The sequence below is a fragment of the Akebia trifoliata genome, chromosome 15 (genome assembly GCF_017979445.1).
Source record: "Akebia trifoliata isolate Shusen 1 chromosome 15, ASM1797944v1, whole genome shotgun sequence".
Lineage (NCBI taxonomy): Eukaryota > Viridiplantae > Streptophyta > Magnoliopsida > Ranunculales > Lardizabalaceae > Akebia > Akebia trifoliata.
Window position 1 is genome coordinate 21362061 of NC_141389.1, and position 21915 is coordinate 21383975.

The window sequence follows — 21915 nt, forward strand, 5'->3', positions numbered from 1 at the left end:
TCAGTAATCTACACATATCCTTACTTTTCCATTTTTTTTAGATATTGGTACTATGTTTGCAAGCCATTCTGAATGATATTATTAAAAATCTTACTTGAATATATTACGTTACCTTGTCCTTGACTTTGAGAGTCTATTTTGGTTTCAATCTTCTGTGTTTCTACTTGATCGGTCTTGTATTGGGAAGAATGGGTAAACGGTGTACTACAAGATTGGTGTCAAGTCCCAGCATATCTTGATAGGACCATGTGAACACATCTTGGTACTATCAAAGGAATTCAATCATTTTCATCTTTTGGGTTGGGAGATTAGAAGGGATCCAATTTTGACTATTTTTAGGTCATCTTCGGATCTTAGATTTATTGAGTCTATTTCCCCAACATTTGCTTAATGCTTTTTTTCACGACGTTCTACAAGTGTTTTTCAATTTTTTGGGACGTCGACTTCTTATGCACCAAACTCTTCCTCAATCTTCATGAAATCGAAGTTGGGTTTGAAGTGACATTTAATCTCATATTTCTTGGTTCAAACAACTTTGCAAGCTTCTGATTTTCTAAATTTTTTAAAGATTTTATTAATAAAGGTGGACCTTCTAAACAAATACCCTCCGAGGATGAAGGTACATTAGGGTTCTTGGGAAAAAAATGCGAAGCTAACAACATTTTTTTAAGCCATAGCAGCATCAAAGGTGACTGGGACGATGTCCCAATTGCGAAGTACATTCGATTCTTTTGCAAGGTAGACTACTGAGGGGGAGAGAGCCTCTCTTGATTTAGTTGTGATGACCATCACAGAAGTGTAATGGTCATCTGATAGTGATATGTCTTCCAGAGGTAGGATTAAAAAAGAATCCCAATTAACACTGGGTGTGAAATAAAAACCGCTATTGCTGGCATCATCCGTTTTCACGGGCTCTCTTTGTCGAAAATCCTCATTGAATAGACTATTGATATCATCCTCAAAGAGCAACTCATGTTTGGGGAGTACTTCTGACTCTTTCTCACCTTGTTGTGATAGCTATGCTTATTGGTCATCTGTTTGATTATCATTACTTATCATTATATAAACTGGCACAAGGAATGTCTCTCTGATATAAGGAACCTTCCCGAGACCAAATCTTAAGTTCTCGATGTTCCATCTTGACTAGCTTGAACTCTATTTTCTTTGTCTCCATTACCTACTATCTTTCTAAGTGGGCTTGTAACTAAGACCAAACTATGACATGGCTTTAAAGAAAACCCTTTTTAAGAAATTTTGCCTTACTATTATTATTTTTTATCCGTAAAAGAATTGATAACCAAGATATATTACCGTGGAGGGTAAGTCCAAAATCCAAATCACCCCCAAAAAAACAGAAATCTGCGGAGGGTACTGTTGTCTTTTCGCATCGAGGGTATAACCCTCTAAAAGTTTTCCCTGTTAACTCTTCAAGTCCGAACAGTGGAGCTATCCATTCCCGAGTGTTCAAATGGCGCTGCTGCACCATATCTGCTCAGCTCCTCTCGCACGTGCAGTCCGCTCGCGCTCCATTTCCATCCCCTCTCGCACCGTCTCTGTCCCCTCTCCCGCACGAGTCTCTTATGTGGACTCGCACGTGCTCCTCGGCATGTCTGAACAGGACCTTCAACAGCTCGCTACCGACTTTGGCATGGTAAATTATTAAATAAAAACTAAAAAAAAAAAAAAATTATAATATAATTGTAATTTTCCATTTAAAATAATATATTATTTGTTTAAATTTTTATCAGCAAAGTTACAGAGGGAAACAGCTTCATCATCTCCTATACAAGACTAAGGTTAAAGAAATTCAGGATTTCAGTCACTGTGAGTCTACTTTGTTATGCTTGGATTTCAACATTTTACCCTAATTTTGTTTTTTTTTTCTTCTGAAAATTGTGAAATTCCCATTCCAGCGAACTATTCATTTTAATTCCGTTTTCGGAATTAATTACCAAATAGGAAAAGAAATACCCTTCCCAAAATGTGATGGTTAATGATAAACACTACGGGATATTCTAGTAATTTTAAAGAGTTATCCTATTTGGTAAAAATTAATTCAGAACTGGAACTTCATATCTTTTCTCAGAAATACCCTCTCAAAATGTGATGTTTAATGATAAACACTAAGGGGTATTTTAGTAATTTTAAAGAGTTATCATATTCTGTAAAAATTAATTCAGAACTGGAACTTCACATTTTTTTTCGGAATTAATTAATCTTTTTAGGAAAAGAAATACCAATGCGATGTTTAATGATAAACTACGGGGTATTTTAGTAATTTTAAAGAGTTATCCTATTTGGTAAAAATTAATTCAGAACTGGAACTTCACATTAATTTTCTCAGAAATACCCTCTCAAATTGTGATGTTTAATGATAAACACTACAGGGTATTTTAGTAATTTAAAGAGTTATCCTATTTTGTAAATATTAATTCAGAACTGAAACTTCATAGTTTTTTTCTCAGAAATATACCCTTCTCAAAATGTGATGTTTAATGATAAACACTAAGAGTTATTTTAGTAATTTTAACAGTTTTCCTATTTGGTAAATATTAATTCAGAATGGGAACTTCACATTTTTTTCTCTTCCTTTTTGGCCAAATTTCCCTTTTTTCCCGCCTTTTATTCACTGATAGTAGCTTAATTATGTTGAACAGTGCCTCTAGCCTTCAGAAATGATCTTAAGGAAGCTGGATGGAAAGTCGGGAGATCGCCCATTCACAATGTCGTCACTGCAGCTGATGGCACTATAAAGGTTAGTAGTGTTCATAGCTTTTTGATTACTTGAGGCGCCGATTACTAATGTAATTGATTTGAATCAATGACAATGATGCTATCTATAATTTCATCCCTCTGGGTGGGTTGAGATCAGGGGCGGATTTATAGTGGGGGCACTTGCCCTCACAAGATTTTTAAACCTTACAAGGTTTTCTAAGCTATTGCGATAGATAACAGCGGCGGATAAAAAAAATCTGCCACTATTGCCCCAACAAAAATTCCCCTTGTCTAGTTGCCCCCATATATTTTTTTTCCATACTTAGTTGCCCCCATGTGAGAAAAATCCTGTGCCTCTGGTTGCGATCAATGGAGTTTTATTGGTATATACAAACATATAAGATTATTAAAGAAAAAAAAAAAGTGGCTCGAGAAGCAATAATAATATATTTTTTTACATGTTTAAATATGAAGGTGAGGTTTTTTTGATCCCTACAATTTCTCAATCTCACTTCCTCTTCATAAAACAGAAAATATTTCTCATAGAAACGCAAAAAGAGATGGTTATAAATTTATAATCCGTACAAGAAATGAAATTACTTTTAGCTTCAAATTGAGGAACAAGTTACTCAAAAATATTTGCGAGTTGGACCCGTAAGTGATCTTGGTGTACGGTTCATTCTGCCAATATAATACCACCAAGACAAGGCACAAGCATAACAATTATAATGAATTTGTGAGTTGATGTAGAAATTGCAAGCTAACCAAATGCAAAAAATCTGCTGTGATTTTTTGATTTAACATATGGTAATGCGAAAATGAAGACCCTTTATAGTTATGGCTTAGTTGATTCTTGTAATTGATGCAAATTTCCCTTTTCTCAATAGTTGTCTTGGTGGTTTCAACATTGAGGGAGTCACTCGGACTCATGACTTCCTTATTGTTTTCTTTTTGTTATAATCTTTCTTTGTTTGTCTATGTAAGTTAAGTTTTTGTGGTTGATGAATTGGACAATGAATGACTCAATGATGATTGTGGGGAAACCTCATAACTTTGACTGTAATACTGGGGGACTATTAGGGTATTATGGACTCGTGATGAGTTTTCACGACCGTAAAGTATGCACAAGTTGATTTCCCAACCGCTGGTCTTAAGCTTTTTGCAACCTATTTCAGTTCATTCATGTGTTTTTTTATCTTGTTAGAAGCATGCCTACTAGGTGGCAATACCTAGCTTTGATAAACACACATGCGCAAACACCCACACCCACACCCACACACACTTGCACACTATTGGAAAAAATCTGCATATTTCTGTGACCAAGTGGGTCACTTTGAGCCATGGATATAAATGGGACCGTGAGAATCTAGTTTCCCTAATAGAACAAAAAAATAATAATTAACGAATAAGAAATAAAGAAAAATCCAAACCCAAAAGAGAAAAGTGAAGGAGAAATTGATCGAGGCTTGTGTCCAACAAAATCTCCTTAAGACAAATTTGTTCTCGTTATTTGTTGTCTATGGTTTTGTGAGCAACTGCCTCCTAGGATATAACGATTACACGTACAGAGGTAGCACTTCAATCTGTACGCTTAGCGAACCAAACGCTTATGTTTGTATTCTCAAAAAATACACACGAAAATCAAAATGTAAATTAATAAAAAATCTAATAAAAAACTCAATGACGAAAGACATGTAAACAGGAAAGAAAGAGATATCGAGTCTCTCAGAATAGAAAATGTGTCTCTTTGGAGACACCTTTCTTGGACGGGCAGACAACAAAAACGGATGAAATTAAAGGGATGCGTCTTTTCAACGAAATACCAAAGGTAAGATTCGGATTAAGCCCAAACCCAAAACTAGATCCAACAAAAAAGGGCCTTTCGTGCATACTCACGTGAAGACAAATGGTCAAGACTTGCACCATCCCACCTACATGTGCATCGTGTGCATGCACATGCACTAAGGATTTTTGAACCATGGGTTTTAAATCCTTCTTAAGCCCATGGGCCCCTTGCGTGTGTATGGCCTTACCCAAGTTTCTCTTATATTCACTTAAGTGATATGAGAAGTTCTACATAAGAGCTAGACATTTTCCTTCTACCTATCCGATGTGGGACTAAAGAGTTTCATGAACAAAAATCAAGGGTTTCACAAAAACAAACCATGGGTAGTAGGGGTTGTTTAGAGCTGATTACCCGTTCATCCATAAAGGGTTTTAGACAACTTACTAACTGAAAATATTATCTTTGATGAGGAGAATAGGTACCCAAGTGAACCTGCCTAAAAAAAAATGTGGGTCGCACTTATATCATGGCTCAAAATGACTCACTTGGTCATAAAAATCTGTAAAATCTGCAGATTTTTTCCAACAATCCCCCATGTGGGTGAAAATGTCGACAATTAAAAGACGAAAAAAACAAAAACATACAAAACAAAACAAAAGAATAAAGAGTACAAATAGGAATGGTACTACATCAGGATAGGTAGCTTATGACTTTGAATCTTCTCTAGTGAAAGTTATAGGATTTGCTAGTTAATCAGTGAACATGATGTCTTGAGTTGTTCAACCTTAGGTGTAAATCAAGATAATAAAATTCACATAGTTCATTTCTTGACGCAGTTAATTCTCACGGTTGTGTTCATTTTGGCCCTGAACATTCTTGGATTCATGAGTGCTATAGAGAATATTAACCTTATAAATTCTCATGGAAATGGCCCAACTTTACACTCATATCTATTAAGAGTACCCTGATGTGTCCCACTTGTGAAAATAAGTTATAGGCATCATTAAAAGTATAGCTTACCTTAAAAACCGTTGCAAGCAGTACTATTACTTCATATGAGTGGGTAGGCGGGATAATCTCCTCAGTGCTATTGGTGAGTCACACACAAGTAGTTGTCCCGTTGAACCTAAATCTTGGGATCTCAAATCAATTAGGTTGGATTTTCATTGAGGTGACTCTTTTGTGAGGCTTTAATCTCATTCCCCTCGATGTGCAATATATTTGCTATCTTGTTACATTTGGTTAGCGGATATGCGAGATTGTCATTGGACTTTATATAATCAATGGAAATAAGTCCATTTGAGAAGTATTGTGCCTATGACGAATATGTCTAGACTTACCATTATACATATTATTTTGTGCCCTTGTTGTCACTGCTTGATTATCACAATGTACACAGTTGATGGGCACGGGTTTTGGCCATAATGGAATATCCTCTAATAAATGTCGAAGCCACTCAGCTTTTTCACTTGTTTTATCTAAAGCTATAAATTCCGATTCCATGGTGGATCGGGCTATACCTGTCTGTTTAGAGGATTTCTAAGAGACAGTTGCATTTCCAAATGTGAATATATATCCACTTGTGGATATCAGATTCTGAATGTGGATTTTGATTATTCAGAATCTGATATCCAATTGACATCACTATATCCCTCAAATACCGTTGAATACCTAGTATAACGCGACCCATAGTCCAGGGTAAATTATGATTTTAATATGAGTTAGGTGTGAATCAGACAATATAATGTAGGATTTTCTCCGATGTTCTTAAAGGCATGAGAATGTTTTTAGTTTTATTATATATATATATATATATGTCTTGTGCGTGGTTTGCAAATGTGTTTGATTATTTGTGTGATTGAGGATCTTAGGGAGGAAATGTTCACCCTAAAGGGAACGAGTTGAATGAAACGTTCTTAGATAAAAGAAAATACCTTCGAGGAAGATCTTGTGTTTTGGAATTAAGAGTCTGGCCGAACTGATGCGAAAATCAAGCCTTATGCATTTCATTATGTATGTATGTATGTATCTATCTATATATTGAAAACAAAATAAATGTGATACATATGTGTATGTTGATGCTCCTATAGATTTATTTTATTGACTACGTTGTATGTGTTTGAAGCAGGCCATATTTTCTTATTGTTATTATAATCTTTGGAAAGAAAGGAAGATCCAACGGAGTTCTAGGACTCATGGTTTACCAAATTTTTTTTTCTAGATTTGAGATAGGTGGCGATGACCTACAAGAATACTATTAGAAGGATTTTCTTTTCCTAGTTTTTATGTAGGTCTTTTTATTTTCAATTGGTAGGTCAGCCAAGAGAGCCATTGGGAGAGGGTGTTTGGTACTCGAGAAAGTTTAAGGTTTTCTAGTGCCATCTTGGAGGCGGGTAACCATGGGATGGGTTTTAGAGATGGTTTTTTTTTTGGATGGGTTAACAATTTGATGAGGTGAGGGATTAGGAGGAAGTGGTGTGGGGTAGATGATAGGAGATGATTGATTGGTTGAAGGCATGTGGATTTGAAGTGATGAAACAGTATCATAGCGTAGGGGTGAGGATTTTAAAATTCCTGCAAAAGGAAAGCACTCCTCATCAAAGACCACATATCGGGAAATAAATAAGCGATGATTCACCGAATTGAAACAACGATAGCCTTTGTGCATAGAGCTATAGCTAAGAAAAATACATCGAGTGGACCGAAATTCCAATTTGTGTGATCGATACGGTCAAAGACATGGATACGCACACCCAAAAGTGCGTAAAAATTGGTAATCAGGGCATTTGTTAAATAACTTTTGAGGGCTGATGTTATTAAGTACGAAGGTGGGTAGCCTGTTAATAAGATAAATGGCTGTTTCAAAAGCATATTGCCAGTAGTTGACAGGTACTGATGCTTGTGCCATGAGTGCTAGACCAGTTTCAACAATGTGCCTATGTTTGTGCTCAGCGATACCATTTTTTTCGTGGGTATGTGGGAAAGATACATGATATCCAATACCACAAGATGTAAGATACTTGGAAAATTTTCAATATTCTCCTCCCCAATCTGTATGCATAAATTTGATTTTTCGGTCAAAAAGATTTTCCGCCAAAGATTTGAACTTTATAAATGTAGAGAAGACATCAGATTTTTTTTGATAGAGAATATAACCAACCATGTAAACTTGCTATAAGCATCAATGAAATGAACATAGTACAAATGTCCTTCTGTAGAGATTACAGGGGCGGGGCCCCATACAGCTGATTAAATAAATTCAAGAGGTTCTTTTACAGGAGTAGAAGAGGAAGGAAAAGGTAAGGCATGACTCTTTCCTTTCTGACAAGCATCACAAATAGAAGAAACTTTATGTAGAGAAAACGGAGTGCTGAACTTGGAGAGAGCACTGTTAACAGTACGAAAATTGGGATGACCGAGTCGCTTGTTCCCCATGATCGTTGATGCCGAGAGCTTAGATGAATTTCTTTATTCAAACCATCTTTAGGTATGTCTAGTTCATAGAGTCCTTTGAAGAGTTCCATCCCCATTCGTTGATCCTTGACACAAAATGAAATGGGCGTAATTTGAAGATGCAATCATTATCTCGTGTAAATTTTTGAACAGAAATGAGGTTACGAGTAATGCTGGGAACATGTATAATTTCATTAAGCCTAAAATCTGATCTAGGCGTATGAAGAGTGGAAGATCCAATATGCTTAATCTGCAAACCTGATCCATTACCCATTTTCACTGAATCAGTGCCATGATAATCAGAATGAACATGCAGATTCGATAATTCAGGTGTGAGATGATGTGTAGCTCCTGAATCTGGGTACCATTGTTCAATTAACGGAGAGCCTAAAGCAGCATGATATGCTTGAGGTGATGGTGTTGGAGGTGGATCTTGGAATGCTTCATTGAAGCGATTATAGCAGCAAAGGGCAGTATGGCAAATGCGATTACATACTTGACATGTAGGTTTGACAGAAGGAGAAGAAACATTGTGAATTTGCTGATTGAAGTTGGGTGAATAATGACCATGGCCATGACTTCGATTACAAAATCTGTTGCCCGGATGTCCACGATAACTGTTATTCCCACGATCTGTGGGGTGATTGTTATTTCTGTGAGCCAGGTTAACAGCCGGTAGAGGTTCATCATGATGAATGTCATGAGCAAGACAAAGCTCTTTGGTAAGAAGAAATCCATAAAGTTCATTAAGAGAGATAGATTCAGCATGAGGTGGTAATGGAGGTCTTAAAAGGTCCATAGATGGATGGTAAGCCACCAAGAATGTAAAGGATCATATCTTCTTCCGAAACTGGTTTTGCAGCAATTGCAAATTGGTGAGCCAAAGTAGTGGTTCGATTGAAATACTTGTGGACAGGATCACTTCCCTTTTCTAGGGTTTGTAATTCCATACGTAGTTGGAGGATCCAGACATGAGAATGAGAGGCAAAAGAATTCTCAAGTGCTGTCCAAACCTCGTACGATGTGGAAAGCCCGATAATCTGGGCATGAACATCCTCACTGAGAGATGAGATAATCCAACTTAATACAAGTTGATCTTGGCGTTGCCAAATGGTATTCAGGATTGACGGGTGGAACAACCCTGGCTGTATTGGAGATCATTTTTGGTGGGCACATGGTTGTGCCATCAACATAGCCAATAAAATCATATGTCCTCAATAGAAGCATAAATTGTGGTTTCCAAAGCATAGAATTCGTTGATGTTAGTTTGGTTGATGGCTGAAGTTTGATGGAGGGGTCATGGAAAGGACAGTAGAGGATGGAATGGTGGTGTTGGTAGTGGAAGAGGAGGACATTATGAGATTGAAAGAGTTTTAGGATCTTGCTCTGATACCCTAAAAGTACAAGATATGTTAAAGAAAATCTTTCTTTCTTTTCAACTCTTATTGGTGAAAAAGATGTTCTATTTATAAATCATGAGTATAGCAGTTTCTGTGATGGTTACAAGTAGTTAACTAGTATATATGGAAACATGTGGAGTGGTTCTATAACTGCATCTTGTAACTACATGAAGAAGGCTGACCCAATGTCAATCCTTATCTCTAACATACTCATATCTGGCCCGTTTTAAGCCCCTATTTGTGATTTTATGTAAAATTGAAAAGAGATATTGAATATTATATAATTGTCAAAATTCCAAGTGAATTATTCTGGTGTAGGTAAGAAGTGGGTTTGATGGATTCGTGATATATTAACATGGGTAGAAAGTGGTAATTTGTAAGTGGTGGAACTGAAAGCAATGAATGTGCTGGGCTAACAAACCTTTAGTGGATCTTTTAGGTAGTACATTTAAGCTATTAAGAACCCAATTTCTAGGTTACAGATGGAAGTGGGAGGTTCAAAATAAATTTACTTTACTAAATTAGCATCCATGAATAAATTAATAATCAAAAGAGTTTTTTGTCATATCTATCTTGATTCTCTCTGTGTAATGGGGCTCCTTATCCCAGATTTAAATTTCTGATATACAACACTTCTTTAAATTAAAAAAAAAGGGGAAAGTCAAAGAGAGAAGAAAAAGGGTAAGAGCTCGTTAACCACCCAAAATAAAAGTGGATTTGATACAAGAGATTCTTCTTTGGAAAGATTTATTTCGATAAACATAAGTATTTGTATTTCTGTTTCCATGCAAAGCTAACTGATATCCAAGGTGGAAATATTTTCTAATACATGTCAATTTGAAGGAAATTCAACTTTTCATGTAAAAAGTGAATCATGGGTATTTGAAGTCGAGTATCTATGGGATAAGCAGAATACTTGAATGGGATATATAGACTAACCTCTTGTTTTTTATGGTGATCTCTGATGTGGCAGATACTGTTAAAACTTGAGGATAACCGGCTGATTGAAACTGTCGGTATACCAGTTGAAGATGATAAAGGTTCTTGCCGCCTTACTGCGTGTGTCTCCTCGCAGGTACAGCTTTCTATCTCAAAGAACATTGTCAGTATAAAAATGATTTCCAAGAATTGTTCCCAAATATTGATTCAAATTTCTGTTAGATTATTTCTTTGGTAATATAATTATTTTTTCTTTATTCCCAATATTATCTTATTTCTTTTTCTTTTCTGTTTGCTTAAAATGTCCAGGTAGGCTGCCCATTGCGTTGCTCGTTTTGTGCTACCGGGAAGGGAGGATACTCACGGAACCTACAGCGGCATGAAATTGTTGAGCAGGTCATCTAAAGTTAACTTTCTATAGGTTTATTTTGAAGCCATCTCTAAAGGAAATTGATTTCTGTCTATTATTCAATGTGTAATATTTCTTCATTTTATTTATGTAGGTCTTGGCGATAGAGGAGCTCTTTAAGCACAGGGTTTCAAATGTTGTGTTTATGGGAATGGGTGAGCCAATGTTGAACCTAAATGCAGTTTTAGAAGCACATCGATGCTTGAATAAGGTCAATCTTTAACTCTTTCACGCACATCGTGTGGATGATTAAGTCTCTTCTATTGTATACGTAAGATAAAAGTAGATAATGTAATCCATTATTTTGAAAATTGAAAGAGTTCACTTATAGAAAATAAAATAAAATTGAAGGAGTTCATACTGTTAGGTATAATTTATTAAAGAAAAAGAGGAAAGATAAAAAGATCTTAGGGAAAAGAATTCCCTATAACTAAATCATTGAAAATGATACAATCTTCTGCTTTATGCTCTTTCAGTTAATCATATTTTGTTCTCATGTGCACAAGAAGAAACATGTTAATAGATTGAGCATAGCAGAGATTTGGATGCTGAGATAGGTGAATGGAACAACTAAGAAAGATAAACTCGTGAGAGCATTTGATAAAATGTAGGATTAGCTGCAATAGGTGATAAACTAAGATACAGTCGATTGAGATTGTTTGGGGCATGTCAACAAAGGCCAATGACATCCCCAATTGGAAGAAATATACAAGTTGAAAGTTCCGAAAGGGTGAGAGGAAGTCTCAAAAGGATGTGGATTGAGGTGATGGAAGCAGATATGATACAATAACGTAAGACATGGGTCTTGACAGAATTGAATGGAGGAACATGATTCATTCATCCGACTCCAAATCTTTAAGATAAGGCTTTGATGATGATGTCACCAAGTGCATGGCTGTGTCGTTGTTTGTTGTATTGTACATAAGATCGAGAAACTTTCTTACAAGCAAAAAATTTCTTCATATGGACTTGAGACAGTCACTAGTCTTCAGTGGGGACATTGGGAAAGTTACTCCTGAGTCCGAACAGTCTTCCATTGAAGTCCATATTTGTTTGAAATTTACAGGATATTATGCTTAAGTTTATGAACTAGATTACATAATTCTACAGAGAAATACAAGTATCTTTAGTCATACAAATCCTCGATTCCCATCAACCTCCAATTCACATTCCCCACTAGCCCCACGATCTAGAACCATACTACCTCACTAGGGTCCTATGGCCAATAGAATATCCATTAGAGTTAAAGATATCTAGTTTAGGGAGGTTAATTTAATAATTTTCCTATCTATCCTTATCTTCTCATTATAGTCTCTCCAACATCTTTGGTACTCAACCTGATACATCTCATATTTACTCCCAGTCTCATAGATCTTTTTTTAGGATCTGTTATTACATATTCTCAGATTCCTCGTATGAATTATTTGATCATTTAATTTTTGATTACTTGTAAAAGAAAATAATTTAATTTATGTTGCCAATGACTGACCAAAACTTCTTGGTAAAGCTTTCCATTTACCTTATTTCACACCAGATAACTGGCAGAAGTTGGGGCTACATATATTTAATATTCTTATAAAAGTTCAACTACTGTAGACATCATTATCAAAGCATTAGCCTAAATATCTAGATTCGATTGAATGAATCATGTTCCTCAAGTCAACTCTGTCTAAAGTCATATATTCTGATACTTCAAAGTGTCTTTATATATGCTCTCATGCTTTGATCCTTATCTTTTTGGACTCCCACTCACCTTTTACATGGATGTTCCTTTTAATTGGGATCGTTACCAGTCTCCGCTACACATCGCCAAACCATGGCAAACTTTCCTTTAGTTTATCACCTATAGGGACTATTGCATTTGACAAACGAGTTTATTCTAATTTTATCCTTATGTCTTTCCACCTATCTATCTCAACATTCATATCTTTGCTACGCTTAATCTGTGAACATGTTCATTTCTTGATTTTCCAATTTTCAGCCTTATAAAGCACACCTTGCCTTATTACCATCTTATAAAACTTCCTCTTAATTTGATTGAAATGCGTCAGTCCCAGAACTCCAGAACAGTATCTCCTCTGTAACCATCAAGCATTTTATGGGCAACATCCTCAATTTTCTATCCTAATAGATACATAAACCAAGATGAAGAAAATGGTTGATTTCAGGAATCTCCTGGCCATTAATATTTACCGGTGCATCCTTACTTAAGTGGCATTCTATATACTCTGTCTTCATCTGGCTTATTTCAAAGCCCTTGTACACCCAAAGTAGCTCTTCAGGATCCTAGTTTTGCATCTACTCTAAACTATAAACTTTTTGATTGTTAAATAGCTGAGTATTTCTCTGAATTTTGAAACAAAATTTTTGATATACAATATCTAGGTCATATATGGTTTTGAACTACATTCCTAGTTTTGTTGAACTGATTTTTAAACATAACTTCTCTCTTAACATAATTTGCTTCCCATTATTGCTAATCTGCTTTTGGTAAATCCCAGTAAATGGTTTTCTTGGTGTCTGGCCCATCCATTTTAAGATTTTCCTCCTTTTTTCCTTGAAGGATGTTCAAATTGGGCAAAGAATGATTACAATTTCCACTGTGGGGGTTCCAAACACAATTAAAAAGTTGGCATCACACAAACTCCAGTCCACATTGGCTGTCAGGTATGGTTGCATTTTTTTTTCGATTGTAGGTTTGCTATTTTCACTTGAATGTTTTATTTATTTAAACTTTGAAGGGCTTGTATGCTGATCAAATGAATATCTTAGGCACGATTTGAAGTGATCCAAGTACTCTGTGTTATACCTGGGAATTATAATGATGGCCATTGCATTTTTGTGATAGACCGTTTTATTTTGTACACGTATTGCAAATTTGTATTTGTTACGGAGGGAAGGTCTGGGACTATCCGTCGCCTTTTATCAGGAGGTATGCTATCCCTGATTTCTCCCAAGTATCAAAAGCCTGACATTTCAAATGCAGCTGCGAAGTAAGAAAAACCTGATTTCTCCAACTATTGTGATCTTGAACCAGTAACCTAACTATCAGGCTGGTTGCCAATAAAATATCCATCAAGCTTAAGGCATCCAATCAATGATTTGGTTCATTATCATTCTTATCACTATAAATTACATATTGGTTCAAGTAGAATGAACTTGTTATGTACCTAATTTTAGGAGAACATTAAAAATAATAAATAAATAAAAACAGGGGAAAGATATATATAATCTCATTCAAGGGAGATCACACCTCCTAAACCGCTTTGAGATGGTTAGTATCCAAAATCCAATAGGATTCTTATAATATTTCTCTGCAAGTTTTGTGATACAGATCTGAAGAATTAAATAAAAAAGAGTCCTAACTACCCATTCCTATTTAATTTCCTACTAAATAGGAATTAGTTCCTCAATCTACCCACTTTCCATGTACGAGATACCCATCTCCCACCTTTCCCACTTAAATACTAATACTTCTAAGCAATGATCCTATGCTTCTCACCTAATTTAATTAAATAGCATATTGCATAATATAGGTATGTATCAGAACCATGTGGTTATGAGTGTGAATGGTATGAAATAGGGGATTATCTGTTTGGCTGATTTTTTAACCTCGGTTCATAATATTTATTTCTTTTTCTTCTTCTTTGGCATTAGCTTGCACGCTCCAAACCAGAAACTCCGGGAAAAAATTGTGCCTAGTGCAAAGTCCTACCCCTTGGAAGCAATTATGAAGGACTGCAAGGACTATTTCCTCGAAACTAGCCGAAGGGTATCATTTGAGTATACACTTTTAGGTACACAAAATACTGACTTGGAAATAATATTTCATGAATAGAAGGTAGTTATGTAATAATAATGTCATTTATTACTCTTATTCTTTGGCAGCTGGAGTTAATGATGGGGCAGAACATGCTGTAGAACTCGCAGAACTACTCCATAATTGGGGAAGTAATTATCATGTGAACTTGATACCTTTCAATCCCATAGAAGGTTCTGAGTACCGGCGTCCATACAAAAGAACCGTATGTTCCTCTTCTGTACTCATTTTTTCTTGTGTGAAACTGAGCTCCATTGTGGAGATAACTTGCCCATACTTGGGAATATCTTGGCTGTAACATCCAAATTTGAGCCTTGGTTCCAATCTTTCTGTCCCGTACAGTAGCTTCCATGCAATGAGGTTAGGACCAGTCATTGTATTGGTCCTACCAAGGTCTCCTAAGCTGAATTACTCACAAATTGACATGCTCAGATTATCCAACCATCCAATCTATTTTCTAGGCCATTTGCTATAATTTTTTCGAATAAAGGTCATGTATTGAACAGTTAAGATCTGGTCTATTTTTTAATTTAGTAAACAATTGTAGACATTATTGAATGGAGGAACAAGATTCGTGTAGTTGACCCTGATTTTTTAGATAGGCTTTGATGATGATGATGATGATGATGATGAGATTGTCAATAATGTTCCTCCAATTTTACTATCTTTCCTCTTTTACCTCATTTTTCAATAATACCCCTCTTAACTTGACTATCCTTCCTCTTTTACCTCTTTAACCCACTTTATTGTCTTTCCTCCTCCCCCTTTTTTTATTATACACCTCCAACTATATTATTTTTCCTATTTTACCCCCTTAACCTCAAAGATTTAAATAATGCCTCTCCAACTATTATTTTTCCACTTTTACCCCCTCAACCACATAGAGGATGTTCGTGCCGTAGTGTCACGGCCCTATTCTTTCGAAGCGAGGTGGTGCGGCGCAAGGGGGTCAAATCCACTTGCAAGCCTGTAAAATGATCGTACACCACACACGTAGCTAGCAAACAAGTAAATGAGACAACACGAGACAAAGTTTGGAGGCAACTTTGTTGATATAATATTGATTACACGGTGCAACGCGTTACAAAAGCAATAAATGCGTTACAAGCAATAGATGCGTTACAAGCAATAGATGATCCTATGACACGCGGGACTTCCACGAAGCTGGGCTTCAACAACGTGGGTGTACGTCGGGGATTGGGATAGCACTGACACCCTTCCTACAAGGTGTATACTTTTCCTTTCCTAGGTTTCCAGAAAGAAACATCAAAAGTGGAGGCCGGTCATACTCCCTTATTACGAAAATGCCACTAAGCTAACAAGTGTGCCCTGACACGGGGCTGACATGTACCCTAAGCTAATAGATATGCCCTGGTACGGGGGCTGACATGGCTTCATAACGAGCCTTACATGATATTACATGGGTGCTCCCGGGTAGCTCCGGGGCGAGCTTACACCTAACTCCAGGTGACAGATGATATGGCCGTTACAGACTCCCCCACCTATTCTGCAGACGTCCTCGTCGCATTGACCTGGTAAATTCTTCAATCGGCTGCTTGAAAGGTTGTAGGTTCTCTGCACTCTCTTGTGTAGCTTCAAATTCTGGCATGTCCTGTGTGACGAAGTACTCCACGTGCTGCTGTTGCTGTTGCTGGATGGAACTGCTGCTGAAATGACGTCTTCGTGAATTTTGTCGACAACACGCTCTGATTGAAAAGCTGAATGAGAAGTGGTACGTGTTGGAATGCTGTGCGCGGGATCTCCTAGATCTGCATGGTACGACTTGAGACTTCTTGCATGGATGACAGAGCGAATGCTGCGTAACCTGTACGGTAACCAGAGTTTAGCAAACCTGTACGTCCTTGGACTATGTCTCCTGTAGCCTGAAACAATAGTGTGAGAAGTTAAACACTGTTGGCCTGATATAAGTTCAAAAGCACTCTTGTTAGAGGAAGAGTTCTTCTGAGAGGTTGAATTGAACAAATTCGCCCAATTCTGATGATCGGCATTGGCAAGATGCCTAAAATACTCCAACGCAGAACTGAATCTCTCCGTTGGCCATCTAATTGATGATGTACACTAGTTGGAAAATCAAGCTGGAATCCAAGTAATCTGCACGGTCCGTCCCATAACTTTCCTGTGACTCTTGAATCTCTGACGCTGACAACACTCTGAGGTACATCCCAATTCTTGCTGACACTCTGACGAAGTAACTGAGGGGCTTCTTCTGCAACTTGAATCTTAGTAACCTGATCTCTGACCTAACTCTGAAAAACACTTGGCTGTCCCAAGTTTATCAAACAAGTCGGTATTCTACTGGATCGGATACTTGTTCTTGATGGTGATCTTCTTTGATGTTCGATACTCGATACAACGTCGCGAAGACCCATATGGCTGCTTGCTCAACTCAGCTAGTCTTGGAGGATTCATCCTGAAAGGCCTCTCTATAAGAGGTGTGGCAACAGGTAGCAATTCATTCTGATGATCTATCGACCTACGTGGCTGTAGTGTCTTTGGAAGCAAATTTGTTATCACGTCATCAACTTCTGCTAAAACCTGTGTAACTTGTGTGGGAGTTGAACTATGGTCTTGTTTTTCGGCTTCAACTCTCAAGGAAGCAATGTTCGGTTGCTTACCTTTCTTTAACCCTTTCTTCAACTGAATGGCTGAAATCAATTTTCCCTCTTCCTTGCCTGTGGAGACGGGAACAAAGCTTGGACATTCACCTAGCATGCCAAAGGTGTTGGCGAATGGCATCGGTACAACCCTATTCTGTCGCATGAAATCCATCCCAATGACAACTCTGAACTCATCGAGCGGAACTGCGAGTAAATCAAGTTTACCCTTCCATGTACCTATCTTGACGGACACTGACTTGGCCAAACCTTAGATAGGAGTGGCTTGGGAGTTTACAGCTTTCATACGGCTTGAACCTTTATCTAACCGAATATTGAGACGCTTCGCCTCTGTAGGGGTAATGAAGCTGTGCGTTGCTCCTGTATCAACCATTGCCTGGGTGGTCTTCCCACCAACTTCAATATCGACATACATAAGACCCTTCCGTTTCTGGCTATTCTGAGTCTCAGATGTCTGCTTCATTGCATTCAAAAGATGCAAGGGTCCCATGTGAGGAGAATCTTCATAATCTTGCCCACTCGTACTTTCGTGACTAGGGTCACTCTGGGAAGCTAAAAGTGCAGTCAGTTTGGCTCGCTGTGGGCACTTAAATGTTTTGTGAGGCCCACCACACAAAACGCATCCATGCTTGTGACGACGCTTGACTGGCGAGGTACTTCTGCTCTATGAAGGAGAGGAGTTCCGTGAGGATCCCGGACTGGAACTCTTTCTGTGTCCTCCATTCTTGCCATTCGAAGACTTCTTTGTGTACTCAGGTTGCTGGTAGTAACCCTTTGACTAAGGATGTACATACTGTTGGCTCCCTCCCGCGGGAGTATAATTAGTCAACCGCTCGGCTGCTGCAATTGCAGACGCGAGATCTTCCACACGTTGCCGTTGGAGTTCTGTCTGAACCCAAGGCTTGAGTCCTTCTTGGAATGAGAACAACTTGTTTTTCTCTAACATGTCACGGATATCAAGCATCAAGGCGGAAAACTGTTTGACGTGCTCGTGAACTGTACCCGTATGTTGGAGTTGCCTCAACTTTCTGCGGGCAATGAACTCCACGTTCTCTGGTAAGAACTGGTGCTTCAATTCTTTCTTGAGGTCCTCCCATGCATCGATGGAACATTGGCCACTTTCCATCTCGGTGTACTTTGTCCGCCACCATAGCTTGGCGTCACCTGCAAGATACATAGAAGTAGTTGCTACTTTTACCTCTTCAGAATCCGGACGAGCTGCACGGAAGTACTACTCCATGTCGAACAGGAAATTCTCGAGCTCTTTCGCATCGTGAACACCATCGAAAGTGCGTGGCTCGGGTACTCGCAAACGCGAGGGAGAAGCATCACTACTGGTAGGCCGTTCGTTACCGACGGCGCGGACCAGGAGACCTACTTTCGTAGTGAGCTCCATAATCTGTTCTTGTAAGGCAGCTAGGTTGCCTCGGGTGTTTTCCTCGAAGTCTGTAACTCTAGCTTTGAATGTCTCGGATCTGTCCTCCAGCGTGCTCTGGCGACCATCTAATTGCGCAATACCATCAACAATACCGGATAGCATACCTATCTTTTCCTCCAATACCTCAATGCGTTCCTTGTTTGTACGTGGTGGTGGTGTGTTTGGAGCGGATTGGTCCGCGGTACTAGTAGTTCCTCTTGCCATCGTTCGCGTGAACTAAATGGAATCTTGGGGGAATAGCTAGGGGGAATACCAACTGTGCTCAAACAACTGTAGCTCTGATACCAACTATCACGGCCCTATTCTTTCGAAGCGAGGTCGTGCGGCGCAAGGGGGTCAAATCCACTTGCAAGCCTGTAAAATGATCGTACACCACACACACGTAGCTAGCAAACAAGTAAATGAGGCAACACGAGGCAAAGCCCAGAGGCAACTTTGTTGATATAATATTGATTACACAGTGCAACCCGTTACAAAAGCAATAGATGCGTTACAAGCAATAGATGATCCTATGACACGCGGGACTTCCACGGAGCTGGGCTTCAACAACGTGGGTGTAGGCCGGGGATTGGGATAGCACTGACACCCTTCCTACAAAGTGTATACTTTTCCTTTCCTAGGTTTCTAGAAGGAAACATCAAAAGTGGAGGCTGGTCATACTCCCTTATTACGAAAATGCCATTAAACTAACAAGTGTGCCTTGGCACGGGGCTGACATGTACCCTAAGCTAACATATATGCCCTGGTACGGGGGCTGACATGGCTTCATAACGAGCCTTGCATGATATTACATGGGTGCTCCCGGGTAGCTCCGGGGCGAGCTTACACCTAACTCTAGGTGACAGATGATGTGGCCGTTACACATAGGTACGGCTGACTATAGTCCTAATATATGTGGCATAGATTGCTTTCCCATGGGGTTTTTAATTTTGATCAGCTCTGAAATTGGAAATTATGTCCATCAGTGCTTGCATGTTTTCGTGATTGCTTCCATTGTTAGCAATCATGATAAACTATGTTGTTTTGGCAAGGAAAACTGTATTTAAATTTCACGATTGCTTCCATTATCAATAATCATGATAAACTATGTTGTTTTGGTATGTGGCAGGTTCTTGCATTTGCAGCTGCTCTTGAGTCTCGTAAAGTAACTGTGAGTATCCGTCAAACACGTGGCCTCGATGCAAGTGCCGCTTGTGGGCAGCTCAGAAACGAATTCCAGAAGAGTCCTCTACTTGCAGAAGTTCCTGACAATTCAGAATCTCAATCGGTGGTACCTCTTGTTGCTTAAAACTACCCCAAGGTCGTACGTCATTTAGCTAATTGGAGCTTGCCCTACACCGTTCACGGTATTCTTCCCCACTTGTCATCACTAAAATGGAATGGAGAGAGAATCACAATTTGTAAGTATCTACGCCCCTCTAGAAGTGGAATGAGGACATTGAAACTACCATGAATACTTCTTACAGTTACATAGATGATGAGGTGCAGGAGGTGAGACATTGCCGTGGAAAAATAATGCAGTTCATTTACCCAATTCAACACTAGGTTTCTTGGCAAACAAAAGAGGGGAGTAATTTGAGAGCTCTGGTTATTCTGTGGTGTTATTGTTTAAAGGGGAAAAACTAACAAATGTTCATAAACTCTATGAGAGTATATTTAGTTGTTTATGGTTGTCACTCAACAGTTGACCAATGTGGAGCCTTCAATGGTGCTAAAATTCAATGACTTTCTTGGGGTACTTTTGGAGGTGATGGAAAAGTGTAGTCATTTTTTAAAACATATTTTCACAAATTGATAATTGTTATTATTTGTTTTCGGTTCGTAAAATATTACTGTTATTTCCATTGTGTCACTTGTAAAATATACAAGCAGGTCCTTGAAATCGTATGTGAGTTGGATGGTCTATGAAGTTACTGTTTTGTTGAAGAGAAAAAGGGTTCACCATCCGCATTGTTGGCCATGTCCAATCTGAGAGGTATATAATTTGGATCTTAGGCCCTGCTTGGTACACTACAAAAGATTTGCATTTGCAATGAATGATGTGCTATTGCTTGGTAACCATTGGGAAATCTTCTTGTGAATCTTTTTTTTTGTTGATTGGTTGAAATGATTTTGCAATTGGTTTGCGGTATTTTTTGTGTGCCACAAATCATTTGTTGAAATTTCTTAAGAATTTAGGTGATCCATGCAAATCATTTTCATTGTGTAACCAAGCATCGGTAAAATTGATTGTAGAAAATTATTTGCATTTGCAAATGATTTGCGGCATATCAAGCAGAAGGGGTGCAAGGGTGGGAGCAGGAACACGAGAGCACCAAGTTCAAGGTGTAGAGTACCTAAAGAGCCTTATATATTAAATTACTTATAATATACACATATATTACTTTTTATTGTTGTTTGCTTCAGTTGCATTACTTATTCTATCACCCCTTGCTCCTTGCAAAAAAAAAAAAAAAACTCTTTTAAAATTTAAGAACTAATTTTTTTAAAGAAAATAAACATACCTTATTTGAATAAATTTGTATTGAAGAACACAATCATGGTTCCATTTATATCCATGGCTTGGAAGGTTTTATTATTTTATTTTATGGATCAAGCATAAATAGAGACATTCCTCCCTATTGAAAAAAAAAAAAAAAACCTGTTTTAACATATAGAATTAACAATTTTTAAGAAAATAAAATGAAATAGATCGGATTCGGTTCACACATTCATTAATTCGTTGGGATCGGATCGGGTACATAATTAAAAAAATCGGATCGGTATTAGAGTGGTATTGATTTGGTACTGAACCGATCCACATCAACTTTACTAATGCCATACCAATTCCTATATAAATCACTGAAGAATTGCAAACAGTTGGTGTAGCAATAGTAACTCTCTATTATTATCTATTAGTAATTAAATACTCCATATATCTTTTAATAAAGAAAAGGTCAAACGAGCCGCACTTACGTGCGAGACTAAGAGAAGATGCCTACAACATCAATCAAGGACACTCAACTTAAAACCAGGGGTGCAACTTGGTTCGGTTTGACTCGGTTTGAGGCCAAATTGGAACCAAACCGACCTAGGTTGATTCCATTAAATGAGAACCGGAACTGAACCATATTGTCATAGAACCAAACCAACCCGAACCAAGCTAAGGTCGGTTTGATTCGGTTCAATTTTACGGGTTGTCAATATCTTAAAAACCTAATTGAACCAACACATTTTTAATAAAAATTACTAAATATGAATATGAAATTTGGTATAATGAGTAATTACTCTATTCATCAATAATTAAAAAAAATCAGTAACGTATTCATTCAAAAAAAAA

General features: G+C 37.9%; 1 protein-coding gene across 1 annotated transcript; it reads left to right on the plus strand.

Moving 5' to 3' along the window:
* Positions 1 to 1420: 1420 nt before the first annotated feature.
* Positions 1421 to 20440, plus strand: LOC147384587 (Radical SAM superfamily protein). The gene is made up of 10 exons (XM_086425475.1): positions 1421 to 1651; positions 1749 to 1824; positions 2658 to 2755; positions 10328 to 10429; positions 10603 to 10689; positions 10797 to 10913; positions 13266 to 13369; positions 14360 to 14499; positions 14591 to 14727; positions 19705 to 20440. Exons 1-10 carry the CDS (start codon positions 1469 to 1471, stop codon positions 19882 to 19884), a joined length of 1224 nt encoding a protein of 407 aa, XP_086281601.1. The 5' UTR covers positions 1421 to 1468; the 3' UTR covers positions 19885 to 20440.
* Positions 20441 to 21915: the final 1475 nt, after the last annotated feature.